At 48.4% G+C, this 19,121-nt stretch overlaps 1 protein-coding gene across 3 annotated transcripts in view; it reads right to left on the bottom strand.

Annotated features, from left to right (window-relative positions):
• The window catches only part of KCNJ6 (potassium inwardly rectifying channel subfamily J member 6), a 200,702-nt gene that overhangs the window by 48,299 nt on the left and 133,282 nt on the right, over positions 1 to 19,121 (bottom strand). For all 3 annotated transcript variants that reach the window (XR_014470243.1, XM_083171702.1, XM_083171703.1), the window contains exon 2: positions 5,730 to 6,642. Coding sequence is in view for 2 of the 3 variants with exons in the window: in XM_083171702.1 (XP_083027828.1) it covers positions 5,730 to 6,618 (889 nt within the window). In the remaining variant the exon portion in view is untranslated. The remainder of the gene's footprint in view (positions 1 to 5,729; positions 6,643 to 19,121) is intronic.

The following is a 19,121-nucleotide window of genomic DNA, read 5'->3' as shown; positions in this document are numbered from 1 at the left end:
GGCAGTAGTAGTAGTAGTAGGCGTAGTGCTGCAGGATCCTCCGGAGGAATCTATGGAGTCATTCATGCAGGTGAGATGGACTGCAGGACTCCCCCCTATCCGGATCGAGGAGGAATTTGTCGAGGAGGGAGTTGGTGGTGTGCTTTTCAGGCATTTGGCTCCAAAAGGAGGACCAAGTGATTTAGGTGTCGCTGGACTGCTAGCCGCACTTTCTGGACTAAACACTGAACCATGACGCTTCTTTAGGTGACGTTGAAGGGAGGTTGTCCCTAGGTGGGCAAGATCCTTACCCCTGCTTATTGGAGTTTTACATAAGCTACAAATGGCAATACTTTTGTTGTCCGGATGCGGATAAAAAAAATTCCAGACCGCAGAGGTGGATTTATTGGTCCTTTGTCCAGGCATGACGATGGGCTTTTTCATCCCATGGACAACAACTTTTTCCACCACAGGTGCCTCATTCCCCCCTGGTGCGTCATTTAAGCAAACCAAGTCTCCATCCTCCTCGACAACTTCCTCCTCAGTGACAGCTACATCAATATCCTCCTCCTGGTGTACAACATCATCTTCACTAATAAAATCTGGAACTAGACTGTGGGTCATCCTTCCAGCATATGCAGAGGGCATACTGCAAATGGTGGAAGGAGCCACCTCTTCACGTACAGTGATAGGAAGGTCCGGCATCACAACCACCGCCACCCTCGGACTCTCTGTGGGGATTTGGGATATGTCTTTAGAAGGATGAGTTATTTCCAGATTTATTTTCTGAATTTTTTTCTGTTTCTTTTTCAGAAATTTTGTCAGACTTTTTTGAGTCGGTGTCAGCCTAACTCTCTTTGATTTCCTATTGGGCGGGGAGAGAGGAGGAGGAGGACTTTCCTCGTCATCTGAAGCTGCACCACTAGTCATGAAGTTAGGCCATGGCCTTAGACGTTCCTTGCCACTCCGTGTCGTAAATGGCATATTGCCAAGTTTAAGTTTCTCTTCCAACGATTTACATTTCATAGTTTTATTCCTTTTACGGAAGTTTGGTTTCAATTGTACATGCCCTCTGCCTTCACACTGGGCATCGGCCGTGGCAGACGACGTTGTTGGCATTTCATCGCCTATGTCATGACTAGTGGCAGCAGCTTCAGAACTATGAGGAAGTGCATCTTCATCTTTCCTTTGTTTGTTAACCTCCATATTTTGGATCTCCATTATTATTGTGGAGTTATGTCACAGAACAGCGCCACTGGTGTGCAATTATATATGTCAGTGAGTATGCACCAGCAGGCAGTTATACAGATACAGCAGTATTAGGCAGTGAGCCACACACCAGACAGGTACGTCAGTATTAGGCAGAGAGCCCCAGACCAGACAGGTAGATAATGATATACGGCAGTATTTAGGCAGTGAGCCCCAGACCACAAAGGTAGAGATATACGGCAGTATTTAATTATTTATTAGGCAGGCAGTATTTAATTATTTATTAGCCGGTGAGCCCCAGACCAGACGGTACATACGGCAGTATAGCCAGTGAGCCCCAGACCACAAAGGTAGAGATATACGGCAGTATTTAATTATTTATTAGCCAGTGAGCCCCAGACCAGACGGTACATACGGCAGTATAGCCAGTCAGCCCCAGACCACAAAGGTAGAGATATATGGCAGTATTTAATTATTTATTAGGCAGGCAGTATTTAATTATTTTTTAGCCGGTGAGCCCCAGACCAGACGGTACATACGGCAGTATAGCCAGTGAGCCCCAGACCACAAAGGTAGAGATATATGGCAGTATTTAATTATTTATTAGCCAGTGAGCCCCAGACCAGACGGTACATACGGCAGTATAGCCAGTGAGCCCCAGACCACAAAGGTAGAGATATACGGCAGTATTTAATTATTTATTAGGCAGGCAGTATTTAATTATTTATTAGCCGGTGAGCCCCAGACCAGACGGTACATACGGCAGTATAGCCAGTGAGCCCCAGACCACAAAGGTAGAGATATACGGCAGTATTTAATTATTTATTAGCCAGTGAGCCCCAGACCAGACGGTACATACGGCAGTATAGCCAGTCAGCCCCAGACCACAAAGGTAGAGATATATGGCAGTATTTAATTATTTATTAGGCAGGCAGTATTTAATTATTTTTTAGCCGGTGAGCCCCAGACCAGACGGTACATACGGCAGTATAGCCAGTGAGCCCCAGACCACAAAGGTAGAGATATATGGCAGTATTTAATTATTTATTAGCCAGTGAGCCCCAGACCAGACGGTACATACGGCAGTATAGCCAGTGAGCCCCAGACCACAAAGGTAGAGATATACGGCAGTATTTAATTATTTATTAGGCAGGCAGTATTTAATTATTTATTAGCCGGTGAGCCACAGACCAGACGGTACATACGGCAGTATAGCCAGTGAGCCCCAGACCACAAAGGTAGAGATATACGGTAGTATTTAATTATTTATTAGCCAGTGAGCCCCAAGACCAGACGGTACATACGGCAGTATAGCCAGTGAGCCCCAGACCACAAAGGTAGAGATATACGGCAGTATTTAATTATTTATTAGCCAGTGAGCCCCAGACCAGACGGTACATACGGCAGTATAGGCAGTGAGCCCCAGACCACAAAGGTAGAGATATACGGCAGTATTTAATTATTTATTAGGCAGGCAGTATTTAATTATTTATTAACCAGTGAGCCCCAGACCAGACGGTACATACGGCAGTATAGCCAGTGACCCCCAGACCACAAAGGTAGAGATATACGGCAGTATTTAATTATTTATTAGGCAGGCAGTATTTAATTATTTATTAGCCAGTGAGCCCCAGACCAGACGGTACATACGGCAGTATAGCCAGTGAGCCCCAGACCACAAAGGTAGAGATATACGGCAGTATTTAATTATTTATTAGCCAGTGAGCCCCAGACCAGACGGTACATACGGCAGTATAGGCAGTGAGCCCCAGACCACAAAGGTAGAGATATACGGCAGTATTTAATTATTTATTAGGCAGGCAGTATTTAATTATTTATTAACCAGTGAGCCCCAGACCAGACGGTACATACGGCAGTATAGCCAGTGACCCCCAGACCACAAAGGTAGAGATATACGGCAGTATTTAATTATTTATTAGGCAGGCAGTATTTAATTATTTATTAGCCAGTGAGCCCCAGACCAGACGGTACATACGGCAGTATAGCCAGTGAGCCCCAGACCACAAAGGTAGAGATATACAGCAGTATTTAATTATTTATTAGCCAGTGAGCCCCAGACCAGACGGTACATACGGCAGTATAGGCAGTGAGCCCCAGACCACAAAGGTAGAGATATACGGCAGTATTTAATTATTTATTAGGCAGGCAGTATTTAATTATTTATTAGCCAGTGAGCCCCAGACCACAGACCGCCAGACTGGCAGATTCAGTGCAGGCAGCAGTGCAGCACCAGTGGACTATATATATATTTATATTTAATATAATTAATTAATAATTATATATATAATAAATGGCACAGCACAGCACCAGAGGTATGCCCCAGCACAGAGGAGACAGTACTACAGGCAGGTACACAGTTAGACTGTTCTCCTAAGCAGAGGAGAACATAGTACACAGCAGCACTGAGGGAGACAGCCCTAGCAAATAAAATAATTAATTACAGCACAGTTCACCAGAGGTAGACCGCACAGAGGAGACAGTAGTACTACAAGTACACAGTTAGACTGTTGTCCTAAGCTGAGAACAGAGTACACAGCAGCACTGAGGGAGACAGCCCCAGCAAATAAAATAATCAATTACAGGCAGCACAGCACACCAGAGGTAGACCGCACAGAGGAGACAGTAGTACTACAAGTACACAGTTAGACTACTACACAGCAGCACTGAGAGACAGCACCAGCGATTGCAAAAGCTCAAGGACAAGCTCAAGTTTAAGCCCCAGCAGCAGCACCAACACACCCTCTCCCAACCCACTACTTAACTGGAGTGAAGATGGCGGGGGCGCGGCAGCTGCTTATAAAGCCTCGCGAAATCCGACGCCGGGAGATGACGTTCTAATCACGCGGACGGACCGAGTCAGGCGGGAATCTCCGAGCGCTGCTCGGAATCGGGCTCGGAATGATGACGTCCGTGGGGGCTCGGATCTCTGATATCCGAGCCCGCACATCTCTAATATATATATATATATATATATATATATATATATATATATATATGGGGGTGTATATATATATATATATGTGTAAGTATACTATATTGATATTTTATTGGCATTCCGGCTGATGTGTGCTGTGCCTCTTACTACCTTTTTGTCCGCGTCTTATCTGTATCGGAATTTTGCCAGTCTCACTGGTTCATATCTCCCTCTCGCAGCATGTCAGTTCTCAGCCGTATACGATGAAACACTCGATTCCCTCCATAGCCTCTCCCAAAGCTAAGCATAAATTCGCTCTGCTTCGCTGAGCACTCCCTGGCTTTATCATCTTACATAATCAGGCCCCGCAATCAGCTCTCACTTCACAGCTCATAGAAAAATAAATGTAAAAAATATATAAAAAAATTTAAATTTAAAAAAGTGTTCTATGTACATTATCTGTCTTCCCCATATAAGTTACCATTGGCTATGGCTTCTGGTTATGGTTGGCGCTGACAGGGTTAAAATCAGGTTATAGAGTTAATAAGCCGTGGTTTGTTTGAGAGTTCGACCGATGGATTTCAGATGGTAACAAAAATAAAATACTGCCAGGTTTAGCCCTTGTGGCAGCTAAGACATATCACGGCTTAGTAAATCTACCACTAAGTCATTACATGCAGGTGCAAAGTTCCCAAGATACAAGGCCTAGTTCACAGGTGGACACACCAATGGAATCGGACTCAAAGGGTGGTAATTAATTGTTATATTGCGCCCGATCTTCTGTCTAGAGTGACGGGAGAATGTAGCGCGATATTCAATTGTCTTTTTTTGTGTGCATATCCCACTCATTATGGCCAGGTTTAACCATGCATTTGTGCATTTCAGCTCACCGTCCCCGTGGATAGCGTGCTGAAATTCTGGTGAAAAACAACTGAATACCGCCCAAAATGCTTTCAGTGTGAGTATGCTGGATGCTCTGGTTACTGCTCTGCTATGCAGAGTTGGAATGTAACAACGTAGAGCCATGAAATTTCCATGTCCGTATCTGGGTGGTAACTAGGGTGTTGGTGTGCCACACTAAGCATCAGTGCCTAAATCTAAAGTCTCTGATAGCAAGATTGGGAGCCTTGCCCAATCTACAATTCCTCATACCTCCCAACATGTGAGGGACGGAAAGCGAGTCTGAAATTTTGGGGGGCGGTCTAGTGGCAAGTGGGTGTGATATATACTCGCAAAGTTCCCATAAGGATACTCCCCCTTTTTTGCCACTCTGGAGGCATGGCCAGTGGCTCACAGCATTGCAATGCGTAGGTCACACCCCCTTAGTGCTAGGCCATGCCCCCAAATTCCATCCACTGGCCTTAACTCCTGCAGCTATCAGAATGTTGTGCGGTATGAACGGGCAATACGAAAGAAATGATCCAGACCTTGAGCTATATCTACTAAGCAATATTAATAACAAGTGCTTTGTATTGAATATTATTTCTGTTTCATATTTCGGGGCCAAGACAGCTTAGAACCGGTGGCTTGCAGCTGCCGCTTAGTAAATCTAGCTCCTAGAAATAAACACAATATAGTATAATTAAAAACACCAATTAGTTTTTACCTGTCGCTTCCACCATTCCTTCCAATATAACCACGATCTCGAGGTCTTCTTTTGGTAACTGAGCTTTTGATATATCCCAGAACGGGCTGTGTTCATTGATTTCATGGCATATAATAAGAGGGGAAACCAAAAACAGGCGGTCGTCCCCGGTATCGTACCCGACATTGATGTCCGTCTGGTTCAGTGGTATGAACTCGCCCTCCTTTGTCTGTTTGGATTTGATCAGTTTGGCTCTGATTGATGCCTCCACAATATGAGAGTTCCTGAGATCTCCCACCCGGAACATCAGACACAGTTTCCCATCCCTCATGGCGATGACAGCGTTGGTCGAAAAGACCAAGGTCTCGGCCCTCTTTTTCGGCTGGGAAATTTTTACAAACATGCAGCCAACCATAAAGGCATTCACAATGGAACCTAGAACGGACTGTACTAAAAGAAGTATGATACCTTCCGGACACTTATCCGTGATGACCCTATATCCATAGCCGATAGTGGTCTCTGTCTCTATTGAGAATAAAAAGGCGGAAACGAACCCGTTGAGGTTATCCACACACGGATTCCAGTCTTTGTCTTGCAAATGCTCCAGATCTCCTCGTATATATGCTATAAGCCACCATATCATCCCAAAGAACAGCCACGTTATAGTGTAAACCATGACAAATATTAATAGGTTTAACCTCCATTTCAGATCCACCAGAGTTGTGAAGATGTCACTTAGGTATCGGTAGGTTTCCCTCACGTTCCCATGGTGAACGTTGCATTTTCCATCCTTGCGAACGTATCTCTGGATTTTCCGTTTTGCGCATTTTTGTTTAACGTGGTCCTCCCGGGCTTGCTTGGGGAGCTTCTGTGGCCGTACGGAGATGGGACTCTCCACGTCTTGCTCCATCAGGGTTTGTTTGAGGCTCGGTAGCTGGCAGAAGGAAACAAAAAGGGAAGAAGTTTAAAGTTTTATGGTTAAGTAATGTGTCACATAAACTGGTGCCATAGCGTTTATCAAACTTCTTCTGCAAGAATACTGTACAGACTGCGCTGTAATGGGAAATAAACATTACATAGAATGGACCATTTTTCACCAAACTAAAAAAGTGTAAAGCTGGGTACACACATATACAATTTTTATGATTGATTTGCATGATGCATGATGCATGATTATGATACCATTAAAGATATCACCATGCATATCTTTTAGTGTGTACATACTATGGGGGAGATTCTCTAAAGTAAAAATGCGGTAAATGCCCCGTTATCAGGGTTTTTACCGCATTTTGGGATGTTCTAAGCATCCCCCGCCGGGTTATCGTGACGGGGGGGGGGGGGGCATCGCCATAAAAATCTGGCGATGCCCCATAGAAGCCTATGGGCTTCTAATGCGACTCGCCGCCCCGCACTGACCCACCGCCACCCTGCAACGACCCCCGCCGCCCCGCACAGACCCCCCCCCTCACCTGTGTCCAGGCAGCACAGAGCTGTGCTGCCCGGACCTGTGACCTCCTCCATGCACTATGATCCTCTTCCGGGTGCAGGGAGGAGGAGAGCCCGGCGCAGCAGCAGCACCGGGTAATGGAGGGAGCCGCTGGGTCCCTGTGGGAACCATTGTCTCCCACCGTAAAGGACAGCTCTTAACGCAAGAGCTGTCCTTTGCCATAATTATCGCATATGTTAGAGCATATGCGATACTTATGTTTGCGGTAGCCGGCGATGGGTGGCGGTAAGGGGGCGCGGATGTTAGAGCATCCCCCCTATATCCTTAACGATGACCCCGATCGTCTGATAATGACAACTGCTTTTTCTCTAATTAGCAATCCAAGCTGAAAAAAGCCCACCGACTGATCGGCATGATAATTAAGTATACGCAGGAGCACTAGCCAGTAAAGCTCCCTGTAGGATTGGGAGGGTGCATCTTTTTCTGTGCAGTTTAAGGAAAAATTATTATTAAATTAGGGAGAATAAAGGTATATAATAATAATAATAATAATTTTACTGAGAAGATTAAAGTATTGAGAAGTTGTGCGAAGATGTAACAGTCTGCAAATGACCCTGTAGTTATGCAGAATGTGGAATCGCCAGGAGGGTCCCGAAAAATGGGTCCCCCTCCCAGGCCCCTGGGAAGGATAGGCAAAACCCCATATTTAGGGGGGCTCCCACACCTCTGCCGGTCAAATACCGACATTCGTGGCTCTTTGGGGAGGGGCTAAAATGATGCGAATCACCTCCTCCCCCCTGCCCAAAGAGCCAGAAATTCATGGCATTTATAAGAATGGGGGTGGGGAAAAGCTGCAGAGAGTCTCCTCTCTGGGCTTCTCCTGGAGAGGAGACACTTAAGGTAGGTAAGTATGCATCAGAGAGAATATATATAACTAGCGGAAGGTGAGGCAGCATTATATAGGGAGTGTTATTATAAAACTAGAATACTGTGTAACTAAAATACAGGTTGGTTGTTGCTCTCATAGGTGCCGATTTGTTTTTGCTGGTGGGTGCTCAAGACAAAAATATAGGGGAGTGGCTTCATGGGGAAGGGGCATGGCTACAAAGTAATACCAATTTATATTACACAGCACAGTTGTCTCCAATATTCAAATTACGGCAGCAGTGCCAAGTACATAAATGGCCCCACAGTGCCAAGTACATAAAGTGCCTGTGCCAGCGACGAGGGAGGGGGAGTGCAGTGGGACACGAGCAGGTGGGTTGCTGCTGAGATAGTCAGTGTGCGCTATGCGTGCTGTGCGGCGCCAGCATCAGACTCCGGCACCGCACAGCACACACAGGCTGGCCCACCGCACGTCCGCGTATTACTCCGCGGATGGAATACACTCTTCCCACCGTCCCGACATACTGTTTCCCAGGCAACGGGTCTGGTGATGCCCGTGCTGCAGCCGCAAATTAGCAAGTTAATAGGACGGCCCAGCAGCAGGACTCAGGCCCGTGGGTGCTTATCAATTTCCGTGGGTGCTCAGGCCCTTGAGCAGAATCGGCACCTATGGTTGCTCTACGGTATATGTGTGATAGTTCCCCCAGGTATATAAATCTTCTGCATGGGGAGATGTATTTATGATACACTCATGAAAGCACCGCCACAGACAGAGTTTAGGAATCTAGGAGAGCGCAGAAGTGTCCCAGTAACAAGGACTTCCCAATGTGACTTGTGCACAGGGCCAGCATGATCAGCAGTGAAAGGATAATAACTTCAGTTCAGCTGCCTACGGACAGTCATGGAACTGAACCTGCTAAACACTGTATAATAGAGTTCTGTACAGAGAGCTGGGTCAATTATTATTTTAATGAGAGAGAAATGTAAAATTCTGAGTTTCTGATTTTTTATTTTTTTAAACCTACACGGAATTCTGTGAAAATGTGTTTTTCTTGCTGTACTCAGGGGCAATGCGAATGGGAAATGTAACCACGTTGCTATTGGAAATTGGGTCACTTTGGAGAAATGTGCGGACTTAATGCAGCTCAACAATATGCATTTTTAATAAGTCACAAAACTATTGGTCTCTGTCTGTAAACATCCAATGTTACCCTTCAGTAGGTCTGGCTTTGCCTGGCACAGTGGTCACCCAAGGTTCCGTTACTCCGTTACAGTGGTAGAAAGAGTTCCAAAAACCCTCCCACTGAAGGATCTTATGATAAGATGGTAGAGATTGCTGAAGATGTGACTAAGTAGAACCTACACCCAAAGCCGGATTAAGGGGAGAGAGGGCTCTGGGGGTGCGTACCCGCCACCGCAGATCAGATCTCTATTAGTGATCTGATCCATGGCGCTGCTCACCCCGCTGTCGCAAGCTGCCGGCGCATTAGAGCAGGGACTGGGAGATGCCGGGCTCAGTGACTGGTCTAGGTCAGGGCTGGCCAACTCGGCCCCCTGGGCCTTCCCATGGGTACACGGGTGTGAAGGCAGGAGAAATCAAGTCATGGTCGCATGGTTTCTCCTGCAACGGAGGCATGTGAGGGGTGGTATATTTTTGGTACACATCCCCTCGCATGGTACTGAGGGGAATCGTCAGGGCCGGCGCCACCACTAGGCAGGACTAGGCCACTGGAGGGCGGTACTGAGCCGCCGATGGAGAGGTACCATAGAGAGGTCTTCCCTCTCCCCCCACTCCCGCCCGTGAATCAACGCTGCCCCTGGACACAGGGGGTGCGGGCGCCCACCTCAGTATCGCTCGCAACCCCCCCCCCATGCCGCAGTATCATCCGCACCTTTCACCCCCCCCGGAGCGCGGGTAGTGCCACGCTGAAATCCCCCACTCCTCCAGAGGGGAGCGGGGAGCAGGCGGCGGGCGGGCGGCTCGGGGGGGATTTGCCTTGGGAAGGGGACGAGGACGACGGACGACTTGCACCGGCCCAAGGAATCGGCTACGAGGGAAAGCTTAAGGGGCCATAATATGCAGTACAGGCAAAAACACAGGAGTGTCAGGTTTTACGAGCTACCAACAGAGCTTCCCAACCAAAACAGACATAGGAGGGTGGAGGGATCTTTACATGACTCAGGTAGCACAGCTTTTCCAATCTGGGCATTATTAAGCTATTATTTTAAATGTATTATACACAATCCATATTTCCCGACTATTTACATCTCAGTTTGCACCCACCCCACCCCAATCTATGGACCATATTGGCCTGTAGCGATAGGTATCGAGGGAATAGCAAAGGTAAAACTGCCTATTGGCATGCAAAATGCGAAACTTAATATGTTGCTAAGAGCGATTGCGTCTCCTTAGGATCAATACAATAGTGATTACTTGTCTCTGTATAAAATGAAGAACACAGAAAAGCAAAGACAGGAAAGTGCCGGCAATTCTAGTATAGAGGTAGAGACGTAGTTACAGCAAAAGCCCTTAGAATGCATTAACAGGATTTGATTTCTCAGATCCCCAGGGCAAGCTTTAGTACCCACTCATTAAGTAGTAAGGGGTATATTTACTAAATAAAAAACCAATCCGATTTTGTCTATCATTTGGTAGGCTGCAATAGAGATTTGAAAGGCAAAATGTTATTGGTTGCTACGGGCAACATCACCTCTTTTCATTTTTTTTATAACCTTTAGTAAATTTACCCCTCAAAGTGCTACTTGCTCAGTCTGCGCTCCTGTAGAGCCTGTACACAGTGTCAGATTAACAACATTTTCACCAGCAATGCTGGTAGCTGCTTGAGGCAGAACACATGGGCGGTGATCGATTGGGGAAGTGGGTGGGGTTATGCAGACCACAATGGGGTGGAGCCACAGTGCAAACTTTGGCAGGGAAGTGGGGCACATAATTGACATCCAATCAGGGAAATGGGTGGGGCTATATAGGAGCAGCACGTGCTTCAGTAATTGCTGGGCAGCCTTGGCAGGGTGCTGGGCAGAGGGCACACATAGAGAATAGTGGGATGGGAGCCCCATTTGTACGGGCCCTTGGCCAATTCCCTGGTGGTTGTGTTTTCTGCTCATTCACAAAACAGGATGGTAATTGCTAAATTCCTATATAATAAAAGGCTAAGGGCCTGATTCAGATCCGTTCGGTACTGCGTGTATTCGCAGTACCGATGTTGTGTGTCAGCGCATGCGCAGGCGGGTATCTGCGCATGTGCAGGCATATGGTGCGTGCACCCACGGCGACCTTTCGAGGTCGCCGGGTGGACGCACCCATGCCGGCGGGGGGGGGGGGGGGGGGTTGGGGGGGGGTGGAGAGGGGAGGGGGGCGCCGCCCTGCCCCATTACCATATGGGAACGCCCAGCCCAGGATGTTTATGCAAAACATCCATTCGCAGCTGTTCAGGCGAAGCCGCACTATGAGGGGGCGGCAGGTGGGCGGTCGTTCGCCGGGCGGGGTTTGGTGGACTCGCAAGGCTGCGAATCAACCTGAATAACCCCCTAAATCTGCTTCCACCTCTTTTGGGGTGGGGGATTAAGTGTAGTGCGCCCCGGCGCCCAGTAGATGGCGCCTGATAGAGCAATTCAGGTGTTGCTCCGTATGGGTGCACACAGCCGCCAGTGCTGATATTACGGTTACGTTGTTCTGTCATTTGGGTGTGGTATGGCGGTCTGACAATCGGGATACTGGCGGTCAATATCCCGACATCGGAATGCCGACTGCCGGTGCTCTGACAGGGGGGGGGGGATGCAAAAAAGTCCCTTGTGGGTTGACAAGGGAGAATAGCCCCTGTCAGTCAGGATCCCAACTGTCGGGCATTTAAGCATTATATAGGGAGTGTTATTATAAAACAAGAATACTGTGTAACTAAAATACAGGTTGGTTGTTGCTCTCATAGGTGCTGATTTGTTTTTGCTGGTGGGTGCTCAAGACGAAAATATAGGGGAGTGGCTTCATGGGGAAGGGGCGTGGCTACAAAGTAATACCAATTTATATTACGCAGCACAGTTGTCTCCAATATTCAAATTACGGCAGCAGTGACAAGTACATAAATGGCCCCACAGTGCCAAGTACATAAATGCCCCCACAGTGCAGGTACATAAATGCCCCTACAGTGCTTGTGCCAGCGACGAGGGAGGGGGAGTGCAGTGGGACACGAGCAGGTGGGTTGCTGCTGAGATAGTCAGTGTGCGCTATGAGTGCTGTGCGGCGCCAGCATCAGACTCCGGCACCGCACAGCACACACAGGCTGGCCCACCGCACGTCCGCGTATTTCTCCGCGGATGGAATACACTCTTCCCACCGTCCCGACATACTGTTTCCCAGGCAACGGGTCTGGTGATGCCCGTGCTGCAGCCGCAAATTAGCAAGTTAATACGACGGCCCAGCAGCAGGACTCAGGCCCGTGGGTGCTTATCAATTTCCGTGGGTGCTCAGGCTCTTGAGCAGAATCGGCACCTATGGTTGCTCTATGGTATATGTGTGAGAGTTCCCCCAGGTATATAACTCTTCTGCATGGGGAGATGTATTTATGATACACTCATGAAAGCACCGCCACAGACAGAGTTTAGGAATCTAGGAGAGCGCAGAAGTGTCCCAGTAACAAGGACTTCCCAATGTGGCTTGTGCACAGGGCCAGCATGATCAGCAGTGAAAGGATAATAACTTCAGTTCAGCTGCCTACGGACAGTCATGGAACTGAACCTGCTAAACACTGTATAATAGAGTTCTGTACAGAGAGCTGGGTCAATTATTATTTTAATGAGAGAGATGTAAAATTCTGAGTTTCTGATTTTTTTTTTTAAACCTACACGGAATTCTGTTAAAATGTGTTTTTCTTGCTGTACTCAGGGGCAACGCGAATGGGAAATGTAACCACGTTGCTATTGGAAATTGGGTCACTTTGGAGAAATGTGCGGACTTAATGCAGCCCAACAATATGCATTTTTAATAAGTCACAAAACAATTGGTCTCTGTCTGTAAACATCCAATGTTACCCTTCAGTAGGTCTGGCTTTGCCTGGCAGAGTGGTCACCCAAGGTTCCGTTACTCCGTTACAGTGGTAGAAAGAGTTCCAAAAACCCTCCCACTAAAGGATCTTATGATAAGATGGTAGAGATTGCTGAAGATGTGACAAAGTAGAACCTACACCCAAAGCCGGATTAAGGGGAGAGAGGGCTCATGGGCGGTGATCGATTGGGGAAGTGGGTGGAGTTATGCAGACCACAATGGGGTGGAGCCACAGTGCAAACTTTGGCAGGGAAGTGGGGCACATAATTGACATCCAATCAGGGAAATGGGTGGGGCTATATAGGAGCAGCACGTGCTTCAGTAATTGCTGGGCAGCCTTGGCAGGGTGCTGGGCAGAGGGCACACATAGAGAATAGTGGGATGGGAGCCCCATTTGTACGGGCCCTTGGCCAATTCCCTGGTGGTTGTGTTTTCTGCTCATTCATAAAACAGAATGGTAATTGCTAAATTCCTATATAATAAAAGGCTAAGGGCCTGATTCAGATCCGTTCGGTACTGCGTGTATTCGCAGTACCGATGTTGTGTGTCAGCGCATGCGCAGGCGGGTATCTGCGCATGTGCAGGCATATGGTGCGTGCACCCACGGCGACCTTTCGAGGTCGCCGGGTGGACGCACCCATGCCGGCGGGGGGGGGGGGGGGGGGGGGTTGGGGGGGTGTGGAGAGGGGAGGGGGGCGCCGCCCTGCCCCATTACCATATGGGAACGCCCAGCCCAGGATGTTTATGCAAAACATCCATTCGCAGCTGTTCAGGCGAAGCCGCACTATGAGGGGGCGGCAGGTGGGCGGTCGTTCGCCGGGCGGGGTTTGGTGGACTCGCAAGGCTGCGAATCAACCTGAATAACCCCCTAAATCTGCTTCCACCTCTTTTGGGGTGGGGGATTAAGTGTAGTGCGCCCCGGCGCCCAGTAGATGGCGCCTGATAGAGCAATTCAGGTGTTGCTCCGTATGGGTGCACACAGCCGCCAGTGCTGATATTACGGTTACGTTGTTCTGTCATTTGGGTGTGGTATGGCGGTCTGACAATCGGGATACTGGCGGTCAATATCCCGACATCGGAATGCCGACTGCCGGTGCTCTGACAGGGGGGGGGATGCAAAAAAGTCCCTTGTGGGTTGACAAGGGAGAATAGCCCCTGTCAGTCGGGATCCCAACTGTCGGGCATTTAAGCAGTCAGAATTCCGATGTCGGAGTACTGACCGTCGGAATCCCGACTGTCGGACAGTCATCCGGCACCCCTGGCTGGTAAATAGTATATACAGATGGGGCAGGTCCCATCTTTGCAGGGGATGGCGATGGCGACGCCAGCCGCCACCCCCCACCACCATCTGTATAGCGAGAAGGGGACGCGCGTGCACGAGAGGCGCGCGCGTCCCCTTCCGACGGCGTTTCCAGCGCTTCCCCTGGGTCACCGCCGGCTTGTCAGCGGTCACCTGGGGTCCCCGCCGCCTGCCCGCACCCCCCCCCCCCCTAACCCTGTCTGTCTCCCTGAAGCGGAGATGGACAGGGTGTCTGAGTCAGATGGTGAGCCAGGCTGCTGGCGGATCGCCGGCGGTGACGTTCTGGCGATTCGCCAGCAAAGAAGAGGCCTGCCCCATCTGTACATAATAATAATAAGCACCTGTGGAAACAGTAGAAGAGAGTTGTCTTGCCAGGTCCCTGAGATGGCCACCAAGGCCATGGTACATACTTGCTATGGTAGTAGAACCCAAGGCTCAGAAATGATATCATTAGTGGTGAAGAGCAATACATCAGTTCGTTCTCTTGGATTGTGGGCATTGAGGGTTATCGTCCGCGCTGTTAACAGCATCTGGCAGGTGATTAACAACTGGCCAGTAATCAGATCCCGTAATTGACTTTATCCACGGAACGGCGAGTCTGCAAAGCTGTTAACCTCCCAATCAATTCATCAGCGAGGGGCAGATAGCGGCAAGATCTGTCAACACAGGGCTCATTTATAACATATAAAGCCGTTTGTACCTTCAGCTGTCAATTCATTACGCCTGAACTTTGATCGATTTGGCGTTCGTGCAGTGTCCTCCGCTGGGTATACTGTGCAACAGGAACCTCTGTCTTATGATGTTATATAGATATATGAACGTAGCACAATATCGTTGTTATATTAACCCTTCGAGTGCCAAAATCTCTGTGAGAAGTGTTCAAAATATCCGCAAAAAAAAATGCCGGCGTCGCTCACATTTGTTATATTAATTCAAATAAAAAATGTTGTGTAAAAAAAAAAGATTATACTTCCTATATAAGGTAATCATTACAGGACATTATGATGAATAAAAATGTTTACTTGGCAATTTTCACACCTACTGTATTTTGACAAATTCCCTTGGCGCTCAAAGGGTTAAGATTCATTTACGCAGCTATAAAACTGTGGACCCTAAAGTTATGGTTACTGTTTGTAAGTTGTATGTATGAATGAAGGCTGATGGGATAGTGCTTCCGGGTGTGGACAACTGTGCGTCGAAAAACCACAACCGCTATGTCAGGGCACACAGAGTACGACGCAAAGTACCATCATCACTTGCATATGTGCGGATGTGCAGTCACATGCCGAGTTTTGTGCATCAATGTCCCTATCCACCACCATTATCTATTGCACCATCCTGGTGCTTGGTGCATGCGATCCAACTGAAAATAGACAGATTCCTTGCATACCTACGCAACGTGCACATGGTTGGCCGGCGTACCATCATTCGTAAGGCAGGATCTGGGTGGCTCACAATGATGCTAATTTGCATTTGAGCAAATCAACCAGAATAATCCCCTAAGCAGTGGCGTAACTACAGAGGGTGCAGCCGATATCGGGCCTGGGCCTTTGGGGGGGGGGGGGGGAGGATTTTCCCTACATTTTTTAATATACTGTGGTGCAGACGGTGGATGCACCAATGTCCTGTGTCTCCCTTCAGCAGCGGAGACCCGGCTCACAGGAGAGTGCCAAGCTGAGCTGAGGAGAAAGGAGACTGATAAACAGCCAGCCAATCAGCTCCTATCTGCCATGTCACAGGCTGTGTTTGATAAACAACCAACCAATCAGCTCCTGCCTGACATTTTTCACTCTCCATTTTATCACTTTTGAAGCTTAGTGGATCTGGCCCTCTCTCTCTCTGCCCTAGTCTCACTCTTTCTCCTCTATTTTTCTCCTCCCTTGCTCTTTCCCCATACTGCCTCTCTCTCTCTCTCTCTCTCTCTCTCTCTCTCTCTCTCTCTCTCTCTCTCTCTCTCTCTCTTCCCTTCCTAACCCTCTCTCGGTCAGTCTCTCACTCTTTCACTCTTTACTCCCCCTCTCTCTCTACCTGAAATGAAACCTCTCTCTGTCATTTCCTGTCTCTTACTAACACCCCCTCTCACTCCCTATCTCTCCTCCTTCCTCACCATTACACTCCCTGTACCTCCCCCTTTCTCTCTCCCCTTCTCAATCACTATCTTTCCCTGACACTCGCTCTCACACTCTTTATCTCCCTTACACCATCTCTCACTCTGTCTCTTATCGAAAAAATGAGTGCAGGGTGTGCAGTCTTGGCCCCTCACACATTGCACCCATTATAGACGCTGCAATGCTTCTGCTGCAAGTGGAGATAGGACCACGTTTCATACCACTGTAGACATATGTGTTCAACTCAGAGCATGTGCAATGTGAAAGCATGTAAGGTCCCTCTGCTCACCCCCAACGTTACGGCTATTGGTGCCCCTCTCCCCTGCTGCCCACACCTCCACAGGGGGGTGATAAAGTTGTGGTAACACACTCTCTCTCTCTACAGCAGGTAAACTGTGTGTATGTACAAGCCTAGGGGTGGCCCAGAGAGTGCTGGAGAATCCACGTTCCTTACCTAGGCCACGCACAAATATTGTAGGTATGCGTTTGCAAAACAGTCTTGTTTTCCATGCAACATTGGCCCCACAGTTTGCTCACTTTACAAATCATGTATTGGTTTATTTATCCCTTCTCACATGAGAACGTCTATTCCAAGTAGGTTCCTAGTGTTGCCTAGCTATCAGCGTCAGTGTATGCTACAACATCTCGCTAACAGTTTACCTGTTTCCCACGCAGCTTGGAGAGCGGCCATTTTCTGTGCTGAGGTAACAGTCAGCCTATGGGAATGCTGGGAACGTGTCCTCAGTAATGTCCCTGAGGAGAATATTCCAACACCTCTCCGAGATCCGAATAGACCCGCGAGTTTTGTGGATCAGAATCAAACCAAAAACTAGACGAAGACAGGGCAGGTGGCTGATGTCCTGCAACGTCAGCAGCCCATCCCCAGCAGGCATCGGCCCGCATAACCATGGGAATGCCTATTAAAAACAATGGGCATTCCCATGGGGGCGACCGGCGGATCACCAGTGTGGGGGCGTGGCCAACATGATTGTGTCTTCATGGCCCCGCCCCCCTCTGTGCAATGATGGTATTTCAGGCATTGCACGGCGGGGCTACAGTGGAGTGATTTGCGTAATTTGCTCCCACGGACCCCCCCACCGCAGGAGACTACCTGGAATTCTGGAGTCTTGCCTACCTTTCTGGGGGGCCGGGACGTTGACCTGATTTCTGGGACCCTCGCCATTCCAGGAGGGTAGGCAACCCTGCCTTAGTTTAATGTAGGGATGGCCATTGTTGCCTTTGCCATCAATGGTTGCCATCGATGGTAAAAGTGCAACTAACCATCGATAATGTATATCTATTCAATGGATGACATCAATGTTTTTACATATCGATGGCCATCCATTTTCTTTGATTGATTGGCCTGTGGGCCAATCAAAATATGGGGGCGGGGCTAAGCTCCTTGCACCGGCTCCTTGGTGAAAAAGCAAAAATGAAACTATTCGTTTAAGTTTGACATCGATGGGGGGGAAACCATCTGGTACCCCCCATCGATGGCAAAACTATTCGGCATCGGCCATAAACCGTCGATGATTTCTGATCATCGATGGTCGATAGCCTTCCCTAGTTTAATGTGTCCAAATAAAAACATTGTCCCTTTCCTTTTATTTCTGTCCTTTTATCCTCCGTGTGATTTATCAGCCCGTGTTCTCTCCGCAACCACCACAGAAGTACTGATCACACATACCGCCCCCTCACTGTATAACTTTCCATGAATCCTGCCAGTCTGTCCTGTGTGCCGCTGCCAGGCCTCACTCTCTGTTTGCTTATCAGGCTGTAAAATGTTATCTGCGTTTACCTCAGCTATTCACACTATTGTAATTAGTCGCTGGGACCAGTGTAATAAAGCACGTTGGGCATAATTCATGTTTGTATGCTGTGCCAATGTTCTTGCACTGAGAACATCTACACAGAGTGACTGGCAGAGAGGGAGCATTTGGGGCAGTTAATGGGGAATGGGGGAAAAAACGCAAGAGCCTCTGCCTTCATCTGCGAACATGTGCGTATTGTAGGGCCTAGCGGTTGTTGGGAATAAGTTTATGATGGCTCTGGTGGGCGCCCGTCATCTCTTCTGGGCGGTCGATTCACCAGTTGAGATGAGCAGTTCCGAACACAATCGCATTTGAAAATGCAAATTTTAAAACTGCGACTGCTGTCTCTAACATGTCTAGTCCCATATCTAGTGCTATTTTATGGCAAGCACATCGCAAATATGCGGAGGACAGCCAGCTACAGGGGAAGGAGGCGTGACTGGTGGGCGTGTCATGAAAAGGGATGGAACCAGGGGCAGGGCTACCCAAAGAAACATGCAAGGGGGTGAGACCATTGTGATTTAATCATCATTGCCATGCCCCCCACCGATTAATGTCAGTATTACAGGCTGGGGGGCGGCACCACGGTGACGGGATTCACGTCATGTGGTCTCCAAGGACACCCCCTTCCCGCTGAGGTTCCAAAAAATTAGTAATGTCCCAACAGCATCATGCCAGCTGGTAGACAGCGCTGGTCTCCTACTTCTTCTTACAATGGGCCAGATTCTCTAAGCTTCAAAAGTGATAAAATGGAGAGTGATTAACAACCAGCCAATCAGCTCCTACCTGCCATGCCACAGACT

The sequence above is a fragment of the Crinia signifera genome, chromosome 2 (genome assembly GCF_055691185.1).
Source record: "Crinia signifera chromosome 2, ASM5569118v1, whole genome shotgun sequence".
NCBI classification, from domain to species: Eukaryota; Metazoa; Chordata; class Amphibia; order Anura; family Myobatrachidae; genus Crinia; species Crinia signifera.
This window is presented reverse-complemented; position numbering and strand designations above follow the sequence as displayed.